The 19,127-nt window shown below is 47.5% G+C and overlaps 1 protein-coding gene across 1 annotated transcript in view; it reads left to right on the plus strand.

The window, feature by feature from the left end:
* The window catches only part of PMFBP1 (polyamine modulated factor 1 binding protein 1), a 160,696-nt gene extending 143,077 nt beyond the window's left edge, over positions 1-17,619 (plus strand). The window contains exons 11-24 of the mRNA XM_068993037.1: positions 2,244-2,370; positions 2,465-2,622; positions 5,966-6,206; positions 8,400-8,589; positions 8,773-8,926; positions 9,593-9,760; positions 10,027-10,164; positions 12,443-12,607; positions 13,377-13,544; positions 13,867-14,034; positions 14,866-14,966; positions 15,464-15,538; positions 16,748-16,986; positions 17,570-17,619. Coding sequence (XP_068849138.1) covers positions 2,244-2,370; positions 2,465-2,622; positions 5,966-6,206; positions 8,400-8,589; positions 8,773-8,926; positions 9,593-9,760; positions 10,027-10,164; positions 12,443-12,607; positions 13,377-13,544; positions 13,867-14,034; positions 14,866-14,966; positions 15,464-15,538; positions 16,748-16,986; positions 17,570-17,619 — 2,142 coding nt within the window. The remainder of the gene's footprint in view (positions 1-2,243; positions 2,371-2,464; positions 2,623-5,965; positions 6,207-8,399; positions 8,590-8,772; positions 8,927-9,592; positions 9,761-10,026; positions 10,165-12,442; positions 12,608-13,376; positions 13,545-13,866; positions 14,035-14,865; positions 14,967-15,463; positions 15,539-16,747; positions 16,987-17,569) is intronic.
* The last annotated feature ends 1,508 nt before the right edge of the window (positions 17,620-19,127 follow it).

Below are 19,127 nucleotides of genomic sequence, written 5' to 3' on the forward strand. Positions count from 1 at the left end.
CGGTATAGCTAAACAAGACAGAGACTCCTGTTGGCTTGCTAGATTCAAAAGAATCATCCAGCCTTCTGGTTTCTGGCTGAAACTGAAAAGCAACAAATTTAGGGAAGATTATTAATTCAAATTCACTCCCTTTTTAAAAACTCTTATGTTTTCAAATTTCAAAGCCATCTCAAAAGTTGATTCAAATAATGAAAAAGCATTTAAGCCATATAAACAAATCGTAAGACTTGACCAACCAATACAATAGTGAAAACAAGGCAAGGGTCCCTTCTAGGAGATCTGAAGTCAGTCATGCCTGAATTTGAGATGTAAAATAAAGCCAGCCACGTGAGGCCATGCCAGTGCTGAATACTGTGGTGGTAAAGGGAAGTGGCCTGGAAAATCCCATGGACGGAGGAGCCTGGTGGGCTGCGGTCCATGGGGTGGCTAAGAGTCAGACACGACTGAGCGACTTCATTTTGACTTTTCACTTTCATGCCTTGGAGAAGGAAATGGCAACCCACTCTGGTGTTCTTGCCTGGAGAATCCCAGGGATTGGGGGAGCCTGGTGGGCTGTCGTCTATGGGGTTGCACAGAGTCGGACATGACTGAAGTGACTCAGTAGCAGTAAAGGGAAGTGGCAGAGAGAGTCAACACACTTTAGCTCTCCAAGGGATCCCCTGGTTGGGGAACAGAGATGCATCTTTTCCCAGGGCTTTCTATTTCCACAGAGTCTGAATGAACTTTGGAATTTCTCCTTGTATATCTGTCAACATATATTTTAAATGTCAGTCCCATGTTATTCACATCCTGACATATAGCAAGATCTCATACACTCCATGTTTGAGAAATGTCTTTATTCCTCCCTCACTTTTTGATGTTTCATAATGGAAAAAATATCATGACATTAAACTGACCACCTTAACCATTTTTAAATGTGCAGTTAGTTGTGTTAAGTATATTCACATTATAGTGCAATAAATCTCTAGAACTTTCTCATCTTGCAAAACTGAAACTCTATATCTACTAAACACAAATTCTTTAACACTCCATTTTTTTTAAGGTACAGATTTCTTCAAGAAATAGAATCCAGTTTCCCATACCATTTAATATATCCTACCCAAAGCCATTATGTAAATATTCTGTTAGGACTGAAACTACTCACATCTCACTTAGGGCCAGCCATCTCTCTTCCCTCACTTGGCCCTACGGGGCCCACACCTAGGTCATACGGTGACTGCCCTGCATTTCTGCAGCTGCTCCCCTCAGCCCTCAGAGTGCAGCCCACCATCACTGTCAACTCTGAAATCACATAAACGATCTCCCCAGCATCCCATCATGCCCAGACAACTAATTGTTCCTCCTTGGTCACCGTCTCACTGAGGCTAACCTTATCCAACCTATTTAAAGTTGCAGCACACCTCACCTCCACCCCATACACCTCCATTCCCCTTTTGCTGACCTGTTTCTTCCATGGGTTTCCCCGGTGGCTCAGTCGGTAAAGCGTCTGCCTGCAGTGCAGGAGACCCGGGTGTCAGCTTTTCATGTTTTCTGTAAGTCACTACTTTATGCTCTTTGTTTGTCTCACCCCACCAGAAGGTAAGCTCCCTGGGGCAAGAATTGGTGTCTGTGCTGTTTGCGGCACCCAGGATAGTGCCTGGCACACAGTAGTGCTTCATGAATGACACTGAGTATGGCAAGAAGGAGGGGGGGGGGGACTTTTATGCACATTCCATTCTGTGTGAGCAGGTGAAGTCGGCCATATCCTTTTTTTTTTCCTACTCTTTATTTTTTAATTGAGATGTAATTACATATAAGAAAAGTGTTAGTCACCCAGTCGTATCCGACTCTTTGTGACCCTACGGACTGTATCCCACCAGGCTCTTCTGTCCATGGAACTCTCCAGGCAAGAATACTGCAGTGGGTTGCCATTTCCTTCTCCAAACATACCAGAAAACTCTCTATTTAAAGTGTACAATCAGTGGGTTTTAGTATATTCACAAAGTGGGGCAACATCACCACTAATTTCTGAACATTTTCATCACTCCAAAGAAACCCATATTCATGAGTGATCACGGATCGCTCTCCATCCTCCCCATCCTCCCCCTCCTCCCTCCCCCCTCCCCCCCCCCCCCCCGCCCCCGCCCCGCAACTACTCTTCTACTCTGTGTCCTTCCGGATTTGCCTGTCTGGACCCTCGGCATTCTCGGGAGCATTCTCCCCGCAGGTCCTCACCCCGCCCCGCTCTTCTTCCGTCTGCCCAGATACTGAAGCACTTGCAAGAGCAGAAAGACAGCCAGTGCCTGCACGTGGAGGAGTACCAGAACCTCGTGAAGGATCTGCGCATGGAGCTAGAGTCCGTGTCAGAACAGAAGAAAAACATCATGAAGGGTAAACCGTGGGCCAGTGCGGAGGCGGGTGAGGGGAGCCCCGGAGGGCGGAGCGCCCCTCTGAGCAAGAAGCACTCTGTCTCCTCCCGCTGTAGACATGATGAAGCTGGAGCTGGACCTGCACGGGCTGCGGGAGGAGACATCTGCCCACGTGGAGAGGAAGGAGAAGGAGGTCATCATGATGCAGCGGCGGCTGCAGGAGCTGCAGACGCAGTTCACCGAGACCCAGAAGCTCGGTTTGAAGAAAGACAAGGTAAAGCGAGGAAGCTCCCTGATTGGAACCGCCAGATGGCAGGTGCGAGACTAGGCCTGGCGGGAGCCGGCTCTGCGGCTCTGCCATCCTCGGCGTTGCTTGGAGAGCACCTACGCATGCGCAGTGAGATTGCTGCGCTTTAGACAAGGGGAAGGACATAGGAGGGCCAAGGGGATAGGGGGACCACGGGAATTGGGGGGTGGGGCGGGGTGGAATTCTGAGTTCTTCCTTGAAATTGCTCTTGGCACACTCCAGTATTCTTGCCTGGAGAATCCCAGAGACTGAGGAGCCTGGCAGACCACAGTCCAGAGGGTCATAAAGAGTCAACATGACTGAGTGCCTAAGTACACATGCACTCTGGGCAACACATATATATGGAATCTAGAAAGATGGTACTGATGAACCTATTTGCAGGGTAGCGGTGGAGACGCAAAGGAAAGATATACCCATTTGAATGCAGAGTTCCAAAGAGTAGCAAAGAGAGAAAAGAAAGCCTTCCTCAGTGGTCAATGCAAAGAAATAGACGAAAACAATAGAATGGGGAAGACCAGAGATCTCTTCAAGAATACCAGAGATGCCAAGGGAACATTTCATGCAAAGATGGGCTCGATAAAGGACAGAAATGGTATGGACCTAACAGAAGCAGAAGATATTAAGAAGAGGTAGCAAGAATACACAGAAGAATTGTACAAAAAAGATCTTCACAACCCAGATAATCATGATGGTGTGATCACTCACCTAGAGCCAGACATCCTGGAATGCGAAGTCAAGTAGGCCTTAGGAAGCATCACTATGAACAAAACTAGTGGAGGTGATGGAACTCCAGCTGAGGTTATTTCAAATCCTAAAAGATGATGCTGTGAAAGTGCTGCACTCAATATGCCAGCAAATTTGGAAAACTCAGCAGTGGCCACAGGACTGGAAAAGGTCAGTTTTCATTCCAATCCAAAAAAAAGGCAATGCCAAAGAATGTTCAAACTACCACACAATTGCACTCATCTCACACACTAGCAAGGTAATGCTCAAAATTCTCCAAGCCAGGCTTCAACAGTACATGAACCATGAAATTCCAGATGTTTAAGCTGGATTTAGAAAAGGCAGAGGAACCAGAGATCAAATTGCCAACATCCATTGGATCATTGAAAAAGCAGGAGAGTTCTAGAAAAACATCTATTTCTGCTTTATTGACTATACCAATAGTCAATGTGTGGATCACAACAAACTGTGGAAAATTCTGAAAGAGATGGGAATACCAGACCACCTGACCTACCTCCTGAGAAATCTGTATGCAGGTCAAGAAGCAACAGTTAGAACTGGACATGGAACAACAGACTGGTTCCAAATAGGGAAAGGAGTACTCAAGGCTGTATATTGTCACCCTGCCTATTTAACTTATATGCAGAATACATCATGCAAAATGCCAGGCAAGATGAAGCACAAGCTGGAATCAAGATTGCTGGGAGAAAGACCAATAACCTCAGATACGCAGATGACACCACCCTTATGGCAGAAAGCGAAAAACTTAAAGAGCCTCTTGATGAAAGTGAAAGAGGAACGTTAAAAAGTTGCTTAAAACTCAACATTCAGAAAACTAAGATCATGGCATCTGGTCCTATCACTTCATGGCAAATAGATGGGGAAACAGTGAGAGACTTTATTTTGGGGGGATCTCCAAAATCACTGCAGATGGTGAGTGCAGCCATGAACTTAAAAGACACTTGTTCCTTGGAAGAAAAGCTATAACCAACCTAGACAGCATATTAAAAAGCAGAGACATTACTTTGCCAACAAAGATCCATCTTGTCAAAGCTATGGTTTTTCCAGTAGTTACGTATGAATGTGAGAGTTGGACTATAAAGAAAGCTGAGTGCCGAAGGCTTTTGAACTGTGGTGTTGGAGAGGACTCTTGAGAGTCCCATGGACTGCAAAGAGATCCAACCAGTCCATCCTAAAGAAATTAGTCCTGAATATTCATTGGAAGGACTGATGCTGAAGCTGAAACTTCAATACTTTGGCCACCTGATGTGAAGAACTGACTCCTTGGAAAAGACTGATGCTTTCCCCTGATGCTAGGAAAGATTTAACGCAGGAGGAGAAGGGGACGACAGAGGATGAGATGGTTGGTAGGCATCACTGACTCTATGGACATGAGTTGAGCAAGCTCCAGGAGTTGGTGATGGACTGGAAAGCCTGGAGTGCTGCAATCCATGGGGTCACAAAGAGTCGGACACAACTGAGCGACTGAACTGAACTGAGTGGAGACACAGCCATAGAGAACAGACTCAGACACAGTAGGGGAAGAAGAGGTGGGACAAATTGGGAGAGAAGCATAGAAACATATATACTACCATATGTAAAGCAGATAGCCAGTGGAAATTTGCTGTAGTGACTCAGAGAGCTCAAACCAGCACTCTGTGACAACCTAGAGGGGTGGGATGGAGTGGGAGGCTGGAGGAGGTTCAAGAAGGAGGGGACATATGTATATCGGTGGCTGAATCACATTGGTGTGTGGCAGAAACCAACACAATATTGTAAAGCAATTATCCTCCAATTAAAAATAAATTAATTTTTTTAAATGGAGATATTTGGAGAGATGACAACAGGAAGTGAGGAGTCTGAATAAGCATCTTTGAGTCACTCATATGTTCATTCAACAGATATTTTTGAATTTCTATGATGCACCAAGCACTCTTCAAGGCATGAAGAATATAATAAAACATATGCCATCCCTACTTTCATGGAGCTTGCGTTCTAGTCTATAGAGACAGACAACAAACAAGTAAAAAAAGTTACAATAAAATGTTAGGTACTAATGAATTCCTAAAACAACTTGGTGGCTGTTTTACCCAGGGTAGTCAGGGAAGGCCCTCTTTGATAAGGTGACATTTGGGCAGAAATTTGAATGAAGAAAGAAGGCCACCCAGGCTGAGATCCTGAAGAATATTCCAGGCAGAGGCAATAGCAAGGGCTGGCACCCTAAGGCTGGAGTGAGCTGAGAAGCAGAGCAAGTGTGGGGTGGCAAGAGGTAAAGTCAGACAGATAGCCAAGTACCAGATCATGAGCATCCCCGGAGGTCTTTGTAAGGACTTTGGCCTTTTTCCACGTGAGGTGGACCCAGTGGAGGCTTCGAACAGAAGCATAACAAGATCTGGCTCGCATTTGTAAAAGCCCACCTCTGGCTGCTGTTCTCTGTAAGAGAATAGCCCTACAGGAGGCAGGGAGCCCAGGTGGAGGCCACTACAACATCCAGACAAGAGAAGACAGTGGCTCAAGGCGATCTCTAGCTGACTTGGCCCTGCTGCTCCTCAGGCCTCCATCAGCATTAACACTTCACTTTCTTTAGCTCCTCCAGGAGAAAGATGAAATGCTGCACGAGCTAGAGAAGGAACTGGCGCAGGTTCAGAACAACCTCGTGAAAAAGGAGATGGAGCTGGAGAAGCAGCAGTGCATGACAAACGAACTCGAAATCGCCATCCAGGAGGAGAGGCAGGACAAGTGCAAGGCCGAGTACGGGCACCTGCGGGCCGAGATCAAGAAGCTGAAGGAATGTCTCGAAGACGCCAAACAGCAGCAGAGGCTGGCTGGTGAGGCCCCCGGGCAAGCACTGGCCCCACTGCCCCCAACCCCCTGGAGCCCTCTCCACTGTCTCACTCCGGTCGCCACAGGATCCCACCTCACCTCACAGCAGCTAGGGCCGCCCCTACGCCCCTTCCTCACACTCCCTCTGGAGGCCTGCCACACAGCAGGTGCTCAGGCTGGGAAAGCAGACCGCCGCTCTCACATGCCCACGTTTTCTCGGCAGCCTCTCCTTTGCTCCACACGGGAGCACAGAGCTCTGCACCCTGCTTCTTTGCACCACACTCCTCTCCACCTTCTCTGGGACCTTTATCACACCACTCACTTCTTCCTTCCCTGCTTTTTAACTCTCTCTCCTTTTTTGGCCTCCAAGCACAGTCACTTAGAGTGTGGGTTACGTTCTTGCCCCTCTGCTGAAAGTGCTTCTCAGAGGGTGCTAGTAACTTCCTGCCTTGGATATGGGTTGTTTGGGGGTGGTAAAAAAATGTCCTGGAATTATATGCTCATGGTCACACAACTTTGTCAGTCTAAGAGAAACCACTGCACTATACAATTTAACAGGATAAATCTTAAGTGAGCAATGTATCAATTGGGGGGAAAAAATTCAAAGCTTGTGTCCTTCCTCACCCTCCTCTAACTCTGTGTATGTCCACGCCATTGGCCCCCACACCTCAGTGGTTGTTTCTTAGCTTTGGAGACACGACAGGTCCCTCGTTCTTCCACAGATCTGACCCTTTCTTCCACAGATCTCACCTTGTTTCGCTCCTGCCCTGACCCTGGTCACCCATCTCTAAGAGCCCACCCTCCGCCGTCTCTCCCCTCCCTCTGCTGGTAAGCGCCTCTGCTCCTTGTGGCCGCATTCCTCTGCAGGCAACTCCAACACCTGGAGCCCCAGCCCTGACATGGCACCTACTCAGTCTTGTCTTTAGAAACTAGCTGCATCCACCTTCCCAACTAACCCAACATTCCCAAAGCTGAACCTACTCTCTCCCTTGTTAAAAAAAAAAAAGAAAGAAATCCTCCTCCCTTCTGCTGGGTATATAATCATTTCCATAGTGACACCATCTTTCTTCCAGTATTCCAGGCCCAGAAAAAAAAAGGAGAGAGGAGTGATATTTAATGTAGAAATGATAGGAGAAACAACAGGAAGTGGGGAGGTATTTGGTGTTGAGAAACTCCAGTAAACAAATTATTTGTGTGCTTCTTCCTTCACACCCTGAAGTATGGACTTCCCTGATGGCTGACGGTAAAGCGTCTGCTTACAATGCGGGAGACCTGGGTTCGATCCCTGGGTCAGGAAGATCCTCTGGAGAAGGAAACGGCAACCCACTCCAGTACTCTTGCCTGGAAAATCCCATGGACGGAGGCGCGTAGTAGGCTACAGTCCATGGGGTCGCAAAGAGTCGGACACAACTGAGCGACTTCACTTCACTTCACTTCCTTCATACCCAGTGTAGACAAGGACGTGGGCTAAAAGAATATTACGAGATATCTTTCTCCATTCTAAGACATTCCACTTTTCCTAAAACATTCTTTCCTTTATGGCAGGTCCCTGCTCAATAACCCGCTAAACCATGTCTAAATATTTCTCTCAGCCTTTTGACACTCTTCGAAACCCGCCTCGAGTCCATGCACTTAACTGTCTCCCACCATTCCTTCTCACTTTCCAGTTAAACTGGTATCTTCCCATCCTCTTCAGACATGCCCCCGCTTCCCTTCACTGTGTATTTCCTCTGATAGTCCACCTCTACCCCCCACCAATAATTACCTTTCTCTTCCTTCTTCTAAGGCCAGGGCTCTACTTACCCACACTAATCTTGCTTCCTGAGTTCACAGTGTGAGTTTAACATTACTGTGTTCTCTACATCAGGTGAGCCAGGTACAGCTAAACTCCATGAGGTCAGGATTTGTCCCCAGTGACAGGGTGAGTCGCAAAACAGATACTGAGCAATTTCTACCAATTTGTTTAACTTAACAAGAAGTTCATGGCTGGTGGGTAGGTTGAAGACAGATAGTTTAACCAAGCTCTTCAGGAGTGATAATGAAATAGAGAGAGAGGAGGACAGATTGGAAACTGAAGTAGGTCACAACATGAAGGAGCAGACTTTTTAAACTGGTCTCAGAAATCAGAGAGTCCAATCTTCACGCACACTCCTCTCACACGTGGACACGCCCCAGGGGTCATCTCCTATCTCCTGCAGCTCAGCAAGCAGCCGACTACAAAGAAGAGGCCTTTATGGCAAATGACAACCTGGAGGACTGCCAGAGGAAGCTGCAAAGCTGTATTTGCCTGGAGAAGCAGAAGGCAGAGACCATCCAGGAGCTCCAGAGGGAGCTTCAGAAGTTGCAGAAGGATTCCTTGACAGCTGAGGAGGAGCTTGTACCCAGCAGGTATTGCAGGTCCACCTCCAGACAGAGGCTCTGTCCCCGGTGAGCCAGTTGGGCACCGTGGGCTGCTGCCCAGGAGTGGGGTAGCAAGCCCTGTTGCAGCTAGCTAGCCCACAGTCCACTGACACGGACCCTGAAGTCCAGCCACCTCTGTTTGTTTGTTTGTTTTTTGCCATTTTGCTTTAGGAAACGGATAGAGGAGCTGACGTTAGAATTCTCTGAGGTCATGAGAAGGCTTGAAATTTCAGAGAAGGAGAAGAGGCAGCTTCAGAAGACATTGGCTGAGCAAGATGTAAAACTGAGTGAACAGCTAGATCATATAAACCACATTCAACACCAGGTAAGGAAGGCAAGCAGGTGGGCAGCTCAAGCACTGGCTCTGTTTAAAGCTAATTGCACAGCTCTTGGGAAATTTCCCAGCAGTCCAATGGTTGGGACTCCTCTCACTGCTGAGGGACTGGGTTTAATCCCTGGTTGGAAGCTACAATCCCACAAACCCAGCAGTGAGGCCAAAAAAAATTGCATCGTTCTTTATCTGGGAAGATGCTACCACCAATCCATTGCAAACTACTTGTCCAGAATTTGTGTTAGAATTGCCAAGCCAGCCAGTCAGCTCCAGTTCCAGCTAAGCTTAAAAACAAAAGGACAATAGTATTTCTTTTTCTAGGACTCAAAAGCTCTCCTTCTCAGTCAATTTAAATTTTTTAAAACTTTGAATTATTCTTTTTGTATTTTTCTACGATTTTTAAAAAATTTATTCAAAGAGGTTTTTATGTGGAAAGACTTGGTAAATAAGTGAGACCTGTATCTATAAATAGAAAGTATATCTAATTGAACCAAAAAAAATGTTGCTCAACCTGAGGGAATTTTTTATTATACATGCTAAATAACCAAGGAGTTGTCCTCATATTTATTTCAGTCATCTCTGGATTGGGTTTCCACCCCTCCCTGCCCAGCCAAATAGGGTGTCTAACACTGATTTTCAGCCCAGCGTTTGTTTTCTCAGAACAGGGAGCACGCCTCCTCCAAAAGCAATCTAGAAGAACAACTTCAGGAGGTAACCAAATTGCTGGAGGATAAAAAGGAGCAATTAAAAAAGAGCAAAGAGCAGCGGAAGTTAGTGGAGCAAGAGTTCGAGACATTCCGACTAGAAGGAAAAAGGAAAGAAAAGATGGTGAGGATAATCTGGGAAGACTCAGGGTTAAGAATCCCAGGGTTGGACCCGAGCCCTGCATGGCCTGGCGGAATATAGAGGCTGAGGGTACTCAGACCTCAGGAGAAAAGGGAGGGAAGGTGAGAAAGACGGTGAAGGGGACAGAGAAGGCCTGAGATACACCAGGCACAGGGCAGAGCTGTGCCTGAGGGCAGAGGAGGAGGGGCTTCTTCGGGTGTCTGAAGTAACGCCTCCATTCTGGGTGTTGTTCCTTAATCCGGGAGCAGTCCATAGAGAATATGAGAAAGATGGAGGAGGAGAATGATAACCTCAAGTCACAGGTAAAGAAATTTAGTATACAACTGGACACCTCTCTCAGCAAACAAAACAGCACCCAGCAAGTCAACGAGGAGCTGACTAATAAGGTGAGTACACAGAAACCCCAAGGGGGTGAGATATTTAAGCTCGGTGACTCTTGACCCTTAAGTTGGCACCCAGCTCTTCTGCATCACAGAAATGCCACTAACTGCCCAGTCCATGGGCATTCTGGGGTGCCTGAGGCCTCACTTCTCTCCTGAAGTGGGGTGTGCCTCCATCACCCACCTGCTGGCTAAGACGGATCTCTTCCAGTTGTGGAAGGTCTTAATATCAGGTGAAGCCCCAAACCATCTGTGCTTTGGCATCAAGTCTTCCAGAGTTGCCTTTTAGACCAGAGTTGGGGGAGCCCATTGTTTGGGGGCAATTTGCTAGGGAACACTTCCAGAAATAGTCCCAAAACACAAAAAAATGAGGTGGAAGGGGGACTTGGTTCTATTTCATTACATGAATTGAAGACAAAAAGGAATCACTGGCTCCTAATGTATGTGAGGCACTGTGCTCACATTCAGTTATCACACTGATTGACCATCTACTTAAGTCCTTGACATGGCTTCACTCTGCTGGTTTACAGAGGAGAGAAAGGCTGAGGCTCAAACTGACTCAATTAGTATGTGATGGGATGGAGCAGTGTTTGAACCTGGATCATCTGGCTGTCTCACCAAACCTCTTTTTTCTCTTCACCATGAATGGCAATACTCCACCTTTCCGGCCAAGAAAAAAATACAGCATCTTTATTAGGTGGTCCCCTGAATTATAAATGAGAGACCAAGCAACTCTGATTCCTTGATTAAAAAAAAAAAATTCACCTTAAAATACTATGACTATTCTAAGTGTAAGAATTGCACTACCCAGTAGAACTTTCTGTGATGCTGGAAAAGTTCTATATTAGAGTTACTTGATACTACATGCACTAGCCATATGTGGCTATTGAGTGCTTGAAATATGGCTTAGTAGGACTGAGGAACTGAATTTGTAAGCTTAAGATTCACCAATTTTAGTTTCCTTTAAATGTCAATAGTCTCATGTGGCTAATGGCTGCATCTTAAACAGCAGAGGTCTGAGGCACTGATGTTTCTGGAGTTTTGTCTCTCCTCTAGTGTGATCCAGACTTGAGGTCTGAATCATGCAAATCCCCAAGGAACTGCTGTCAATATAAGGCATACTGCCTAAATATTTAATTTAGGCCTGTTATCACATTTGGGCTTCCCAAGTGACGCGAGTGGTAAAGAACCTGCCTGCCAATTAAGGAGCCATAAGAGATGCAGGTTCAATCCCTGGGTCGGGAAGATCCCCTGGAGGAGGGCACGGCAACCCACTCCAGTGTTCTTGCCTGGAGAATCCCATGGACAGAGGAGCCTGGTGGGCTATAGTCCATGGGGTCGCAAAGAGTCAGACATGACTGAGGCGACTTAGTACACATGTTATCACATTTGCCAAAAGAAAGTTAGTTATGTAAATATGCAGTCTGCAGCACTAATTTCAGAATTCCTTTGATGGAAATCCAGAGGGGGCTGGGTGTGTGTAAGCACGGTCCATTTTCTTAACACACGCCCCACATATATAATAGACCTTTTGAATCACTGGAAACAACCCTTAGAAAGAGGCTTAGTTTTGTGTTCTTAAACTGCATTTCCTTTCATCAGCAGTCCATATTTCAATTTTAAACACACTCTGCCAGAACTACGTGTTCAGTTCATTCCTAGTATTGCCCAATGCAGTATTTCATTCAGTCTAAACAAGTCATTTGGTATATTTAGTGAGCGTCTATTTAGTGCGTCACGCCCTAAGCTCTGAGTGATGAAGAAAGCACACACAGTCCTGCATTCACGGTGCATTAGGTCCAGTGGATTATGTCAGGAACTGAGGCATCATGCACACAGCTGAAATGCTGCATCACGTTCATAACGCAAAACTGAATTCCAGGTCAACCCTAATCCTAGCCCTAACCAAGAGACAATTAGCTGTTAACAGAAACCATCCAGTTACGAATGTAGGACACGTGCTTGGTTGGCATGCATCAAAGCTGTGAAGTCTGGGAAACAGACTTTTCATGTGCTTGCCACATCAGGGCTTAGTGCTTTCAATATTCCTTGTAGCGGGAGGATGTGCTAACTAGTAATAGCAAGGAAGTTTGGGGAGAGGAGTGCAAAAGACTTTGGAAAGCAGCTTTTCCTCTTACAACAGTGAGGGGAAGTGAGCATTATCACAGACTGCTTGGCAAGCTGGTGCAGAGAGGAGAGAGACCGGTTATTGTTTATCTTCTGTGAACACAGAGAATGCCTCTATGGCCAAGAACCCTGACAGTGATGTTCCCCCGCCCTAAAGATAACCTCTCAGAAGGAGATCATAGCGAGTCTGAAGATTCAGCTGGACAAGGCTGGGGAGAAAGAGAAGCAGTACCTCCAGACCATGATCAGTAAGGACGTCTATGAGGAGTTAAGCCGGAAGTCAGCCTGCTGCCAGGACGACCTCACACAAGCCCTGGAGAAGGTGGGCTACACCCTCTCATCTCCTAAGAGATGTGTGCTAAGTCACTTCAGTCATGTCTGACTCTGTGCGACCCTATGAACTGTAGCCTGCCACGTTTCTCAGTGCATGGGATTCTCTAGGCAAGAATACTGGAGTGGATTGCCATGTCCTTCTCCAGGGTATCGTCCCAACCCAGGGATCGAACCCATGTCTCCTAAGTCTCCTGCATTGGCAGGCAGAGTCTTTACCAACAGCGCCACCCATTCCAGGGCTGTATAATATCAGAGTTTCCCCAGAAGCATGAGGTGCAGGAGTCGATTTCCTGCGTGACCGGCTGTCACCAAGGCCATCTGCAAGCCCTTGCATCGGCGGGGATGTCTGTCCAGAGAAGGCTTGCTTCTTCTTAGTGAGGCTTTGGGGAAGAAGGGGATAGAGGTCAAATTGAGCAAGTCTTTGTGCCCATGGGTGACCCAGAGCAAGGTTTTCCCAATACCTGGGTTTTCAGGGAAATTCATGCCCTACCCCTGTGCTGATCACCCCTGGCTGATCAGTTTATAGAATTGGAAAGAGAGGAAATGGGAGAGCGAAAGCAGAGATGCAGAAGACTGACCGTTGTCACCTCTCACCCCTCTCTGGGACACTAAGCAAGGTGACCGGGTGTCTCTGCCACCCTGGGGAGAAGAGGGTGGGGGACGTAGAACCCTTCCCCATTCAGGTCTCAGCAGAGAGGGCCCAAGCACAATGACAGCCACTCTCCACCCCCCGCCCCACATCTTTGTCTTTATCAAAGCTCAATCATTCGACCTCAGAGACAAAGAATCTGCACCGGAGCCTGACACAGGCCCAAGAAAGGAAACTTCAGCTAGAAGAAGAAATCATTGCCTATGAAGAGAGGATGAAAAAGCTGAATGGGGAGTTAAAAAAACTCCAGGGCTTCCAACAGCAGAGTGAGCTAGAGGTGAGGAGCAGCCGAAGGCTTGGGCTGCTGTCCTGTCCAGGGGCCCAAGGTCACTTCTTGCACTCAGAGCTGTACACTTTACCCTGAGCTACCCTTTGATTAACGGGCTCGCTCCCTTTTGCTGGACTCCCTCCCTTGTGCTGGGTGCCACAGGTTTCTGGAAGGTGGCAAAGAATCAGAGCAGGGTCGCCCTCTGCTGGCCGCCGGAAATAAAATACTCCCAGCAAATCTCCCAGAGAAAGGTCCCTCTCGCTTTGTTGGGGGTACTCAGGATCTGGGTGGCAGGCCAGGGTCTCCCTCCTCACCACGTGCTCCCGAGCAGGTGCAAGCCTTCGACAAAAAGCTGGAGGATATGAGCAACCAGGTGCTGCAGTGGCAGAAGCAGCACCAGTGCGACCTCAAGATGCTAGCTGCTAAAGAGGAGCAGCTCAGGGCATTCCAGGAGGAAATGTGTGCCCTGAAAGAGAACCTCCTGGCAGACGAGAAGGAGGTGGGCGCCCCTCGACTTCCGATCACTTCCTCCCCTGAGAACATCCATAGTCCACCCCCAAGAACATCCCAGGACCACAGATGGGATGACAGACACCCTTGGGTGGGGCTGGGGGCGGGAGTGCCTGGGAACAAGGAAAGGACATCTACCCCATTCAGTACCAAAGCAGGGTCTGGGTGTTCAAGGCCCACAACGTGCTGTCTCAACCCGACCATCTTCCCGTGACTTTATTGATAGAGATATTGAGCAGCGCAAAGGTCCCAATCTAGAGGAGAGAGAGTGCCTTCTCCTGTCAGGCACACCAGCAGCCCCCTGACTTAGGTAATCACTGGTCCGTCCCCTTCCAGAGCGAGCCCCTTCTGACAGCTCAGAATCGGCTGAAAGCTCCGTGGGCATGCCCAGCTCTCTGAGCAATGAAGTCTGTAGCAGGAGGCTGCCACATGTCTCGAGGTGACTACAGGCCTTTGCTCAAATTAGGGGGGGGAAAAAAACTCTCTTCCTACCCGATATTTTTTCTTCCATCTGTTTTTCAAAAGGTTTAATATACTCCTTTTTTAGAATAAGTCACTTTGATACCCTGAAAATCATTATTATAAAGGTACAAGCCTACTCTGTCTCTAGCATAAGTGGTATCTGCTCAGAGAAATCAACTTCGTGACAGTGCACTGCTGGAGGAGAAATCCTGCTGCATTAGTTCCAACTCCGGCCCCGGGGTCGGACAGCAGAGTCAAGTCTCCTCTCCCAGGAAGAGAGGAGGCCTGATTTGGGAGTGGGGAGGTAATAGGCCTGCGCTCCCTCCCCTTACTATCTCATTTACTTCTTGTGCCAAAGCCCTGCCTGCCCCAGCGGTCTGCTCCCAAAGACAACTGCAGGATGCACCGAGAGAATGATCAGATTATATCCAACATGGAGCAATGGGCAAAAGAGCAGAAGTAAGTGAGGAAAAAACAGTAAGGCAGGGTTCGAAGGGCTGGAATCACATATGTGCTAAAGAACAGTGTCACACACACACACAGCCCTCCTGGGAGGCTGAGCCAGCCTCAGCCTAGCCCAAAGGTTAGGAATAAGATGAAGGGCCCTCAACCCATCACACAGGTCCAGAAAGCCCATCCACCCAGAAATGGAGCCGTTCCCTGACAGAAGGGATACTTCCTCTTCCCAGCCTGGCAACGGACTTTACTGCCTTTCATTGCCTGGATCTCTTGAACGCTCTTGGGACCACAGCGGTTTTCCATTGAAGTATAGCAAGTCCTCTTCATTGCCAGTTGCAAGAAAGGCTCTAACTCTGGGGGCTGAGGAACGAGTAGGGAGTGGGGGTCTAGGCCCAGCAGAGGCCTTGCCAAGAACACCCAGTGTCCTTTTCAGCCAACTTGCGCTCTTGCTCACAGGGGTCTGGCAAACTCTTTCTCTTCTGTGAATTTTATTATAGGATCGCAAATGAGAAACTAGGAAACAAGCTCCGGGAACAGGTCAAATATATCGCCAAGCTGACGGGTGAAAAGGAGTAAGTCATCCCATGCCACCCTGGCTGCAGCTTGGCCCCCAAGGAGAAGAGTCAGCCAGGAACCAGGGATTCCTTGATGTGTGCAGAAGGACCCCGAGTCCCGAATCTGTGTCTGTGTGACCTCTTGACTCACCACTTGACCTCTCTGGGCCTCAGTCCCCCCATCAACGACTAAAAAGAGGTTTAATAGTCTCTTTGTCCATCTCTGCCAGCTTCCACAGTTCTCAGAGGTCAGAATGCTGAGAAGGAAGCAGGAACTGAAAAGCAGAGTGTACTAGTTAGGGTAGTGGCTAAGCTGTGGTAAGAGAGCTTTCCAAGTGAGGGACACAGAATAAAGAAGGGACTTCTCTATGAGGGGGGCAGCCCTCCCCGCATAAAAGGAGCACCATCTTTTAATCTTCATAACAAGAGCTCAACTAATATTTGTTGCTTCCATATATGAGGCACTGTTCTGAGTGCTTTACATGTATTCATTTATTTAATCATTATAGACCTCACATGTGCAGTGCACTTATAATCCACATTTATGGATATAGAAAGGGAGGAATTCAGGCCACATACCTAACCCGTGGTCTCATGACCAGTAAGCAGCAGAGTCAGAATCCCAACATGAGAGGCCTGAACCCAAAGACCCTGTCACCCACTGCCCTCAACACTGGTTTTGGAGAAATGTGGCTGTTAGTATTAGCAGTTGCCATTTATTGAGCCACAGGGTTATGCTCAGTTACCTTTCCCCTCACCTACACGGAGCTGCCATTGCATCTATCAAGTGGGGACAAGTAATGTGCCCAAGCTCTCAACAGAGCCAGGATCCCTTGTTCTCTCAACCTTTCAGCTGAGGGAGGCGAGAGAACTTGGGCATTGGCATCAGAACTGAGCGCAGATGTTTCCTAGGCGTGGCCATGAGAAACTGAGGACACACAGCCCAAGTCCTTCTGGCTCTTCTGGTCCTTTGAGTCAAATTTCTATTATTTATCAAACTGGATTTTTATATGAGCCCCAGAAGGCAGCCCAGAGCTGACATGACACAGTGGGTCAGGAGTGCTGGCTCTGGGTCCACCCCAACCCCAGACCTGGGCTTCTTCCAGGGGATGCACATAGGCCTCCATTTCAACAGAAAGCATGAGTGCCCTAGCTCTGGAAGGAACTGGGTGTCCACAGGGCCGAAGCAGACCAGACACCCACCTGTCCTTCCCTCTCCTTCCCCAGCCACCTCCACAATGTGATGGTCCATCTGCAAAAGGAAAACAAGAAGCTAAAGCATGAAATAGAGGAGAAGAAGCTGAAAGCTGCGCCCTCGAGGGTATATGCCAAAGCCCTATGCCAAAGTAAAACAGAACCCACAATCAGGGGGAAAGTGTATGGTACCTTGGGCTGGAGGGGGATAACCCAGGATGTGAGCCAAAGAATGGACATCACCAAGTTTGTCGGGATACCCCACTGCTCAGGTATGTCCACCGTGGCTTCTGCTACTTCCCGTGATGTTGTCTTAGTCCAATGAGTACCCCCCGAAAAAAGCAAGATATTACTTTTCAAGAGATCACTAGATTGGAAATTCAAAGAGGTGGATGGGAAATGATCTTTCGCTTAGTTACTCTGGACCAGTGGAGAAAGAAATGGCAACCCACTGCAATATTCTTGCCCAGAGAATCCCATGGACAGAGGAGCCCCGCGGGCTACAGTCCATATGGTCGCACAGAGTCAGACACGACTGAAGCGACTCAGCACACACTCTGAACCAGAGACCACTGTTTTCTCCTCTGTAAAGGGAGGAGGCGAATGAATTAAGGCTCATTCTGATCTAAGATACTTTGATGATGACCCAGGTGCCTCCTATCTCAGACCTATCCCTTCCCCAGACCCAGTCTCTTTTGGGAAGTGTAGAGACAAGAGGGGGATAGACAGAATAGACATCTTTCTCCTGTAATGTGTCCTGAAAACCTCCCAAGAAGCCCTGGTGTCCCCTGCACACCCCAGGCCCCACGCTATCTCTTTTTGCCACTTCTAGACGTCATGGTTCCCCCTTCCCAGGGAAGGAGTCACATGCCACAGAGCTGCCCCACCACAGGACTCGTCCTTAAGGAACCACCTCTTTAATTTCTTCTCAAATTAAGACTGTCATTTCTTCCCTGTTCCCTCAGGTTCCTCATTTTGCTAGAATCAGCACCTTGCCCTGAGCATCATTTCCACGCATGTTTTTCAGAGGACAATGAGTTCCCATCCCTCTCTCTTGACTTGGACCAGCTCTAATGGGAATATGTCAAGGTCCCAGGCTATTCTGCAAGATGCTAATGTTTTATTGAGTTTTGTCCACTTCCTGCCACGGAGTGAGCCTTGTGAACCATACTATACCCTCTCCGGGCCCAAATTCTAAAATAAAGACATGAACACAGACGTCTCAGTGAGCTCTCAGCGACTTGCAGACACTTGTGCCCACTCAAGTCCCCAGCAATGTGCTCATCCCCATTTTCTCTGCATTCTAAAAACACAAGAGCTCTCTTTCACATATGTAGTGAAAGTCACTCAGTTGTATCCGACTTTTTGTGACCCCCATGGACTGTAGTCTGCCAGGTTCTTCTAGCCATGGAATTCACCAGGCCAGAATACTGGAGTGGGTAGCCGTTCCCTTCTCCAGAGGATCTTCCCAACCCAAGGATCAAACCAGGGTCTCCTGCATTGCAAGTGGATTCTTTACCAGCTGAGCTATGTATGTAGGGGGACTGTAATTCCCAAAGCAAGCTTCTGGATTGTCTGGATTAGTTTTTAAACCAACAAGAGATAATTCGCTCCTTTTTTATTCATTTCTGGAATTTAAGAAAAAAAAATACTTAGAAACCTCAAAAAGAAAAGTAATCCTGAGATCTAAAAGACAGGGAAATAAATAAATTATGCACTTTTTAAATGGAGAAGGAAGAAATGGCCATCTACTTTCTTGCTGCCCACCATACTCCTTTAACAGTTTTGTTTTTTCCCCAGCCAACTCAGTACAAGGAAAATTCCAGTTATAACAAACTCCAAGGACAGCTAACCTATTTTATTGTGGTTGGATTTTGTTCAACTGAGTACATGTCTAGAATTTATATTTCTAGTCTATAGAAAATTAAGAGAATATTAATATGAAAGTGAAAGTCACTCAGTCATATCTGACTCTTTGTGACCCCATGGACTGTATGTAGCCCACCAGGCTTCTCTGTCCATGGAATTCTCCAGGCCAGAATATTGGGAGTGAGTTGCCATTCCCTTCTCCAGGGATCTTTCCAACCCATGTCTCAAACCCCGGTCTCCCATATTGCAGGCAGATTCTTTACCATCTTGAGCCACCAGGGAAGCCCAAGAATACTGGAGTGGGTAGCCTATCCTTTCTCCAGGGAATCTTCCCAACCAAGGGATCAAAAGTAGAAAACTGAGAGAAATAATAATAGCCGAACGTAAAGTAAGAGAAAGAAATCAAAGAGCTTGCATTTCTGGGTGAGGGGAGAGGAGAAATGAAGGAAGAAACCCACTAGTTGGCAGCAATTCTTAGAAGGTTTTTATAATTTTATTATCTGGCTGCGCTGGGTCTCCATTGCTGGGCACGGGCCTTCTCCAG

Source organism: Capricornis sumatraensis, chromosome 20 (assembly GCF_032405125.1).
Source record: "Capricornis sumatraensis isolate serow.1 chromosome 20, serow.2, whole genome shotgun sequence".
Classification (NCBI taxonomy): Eukaryota; Metazoa; Chordata; class Mammalia; order Artiodactyla; family Bovidae; genus Capricornis; species Capricornis sumatraensis.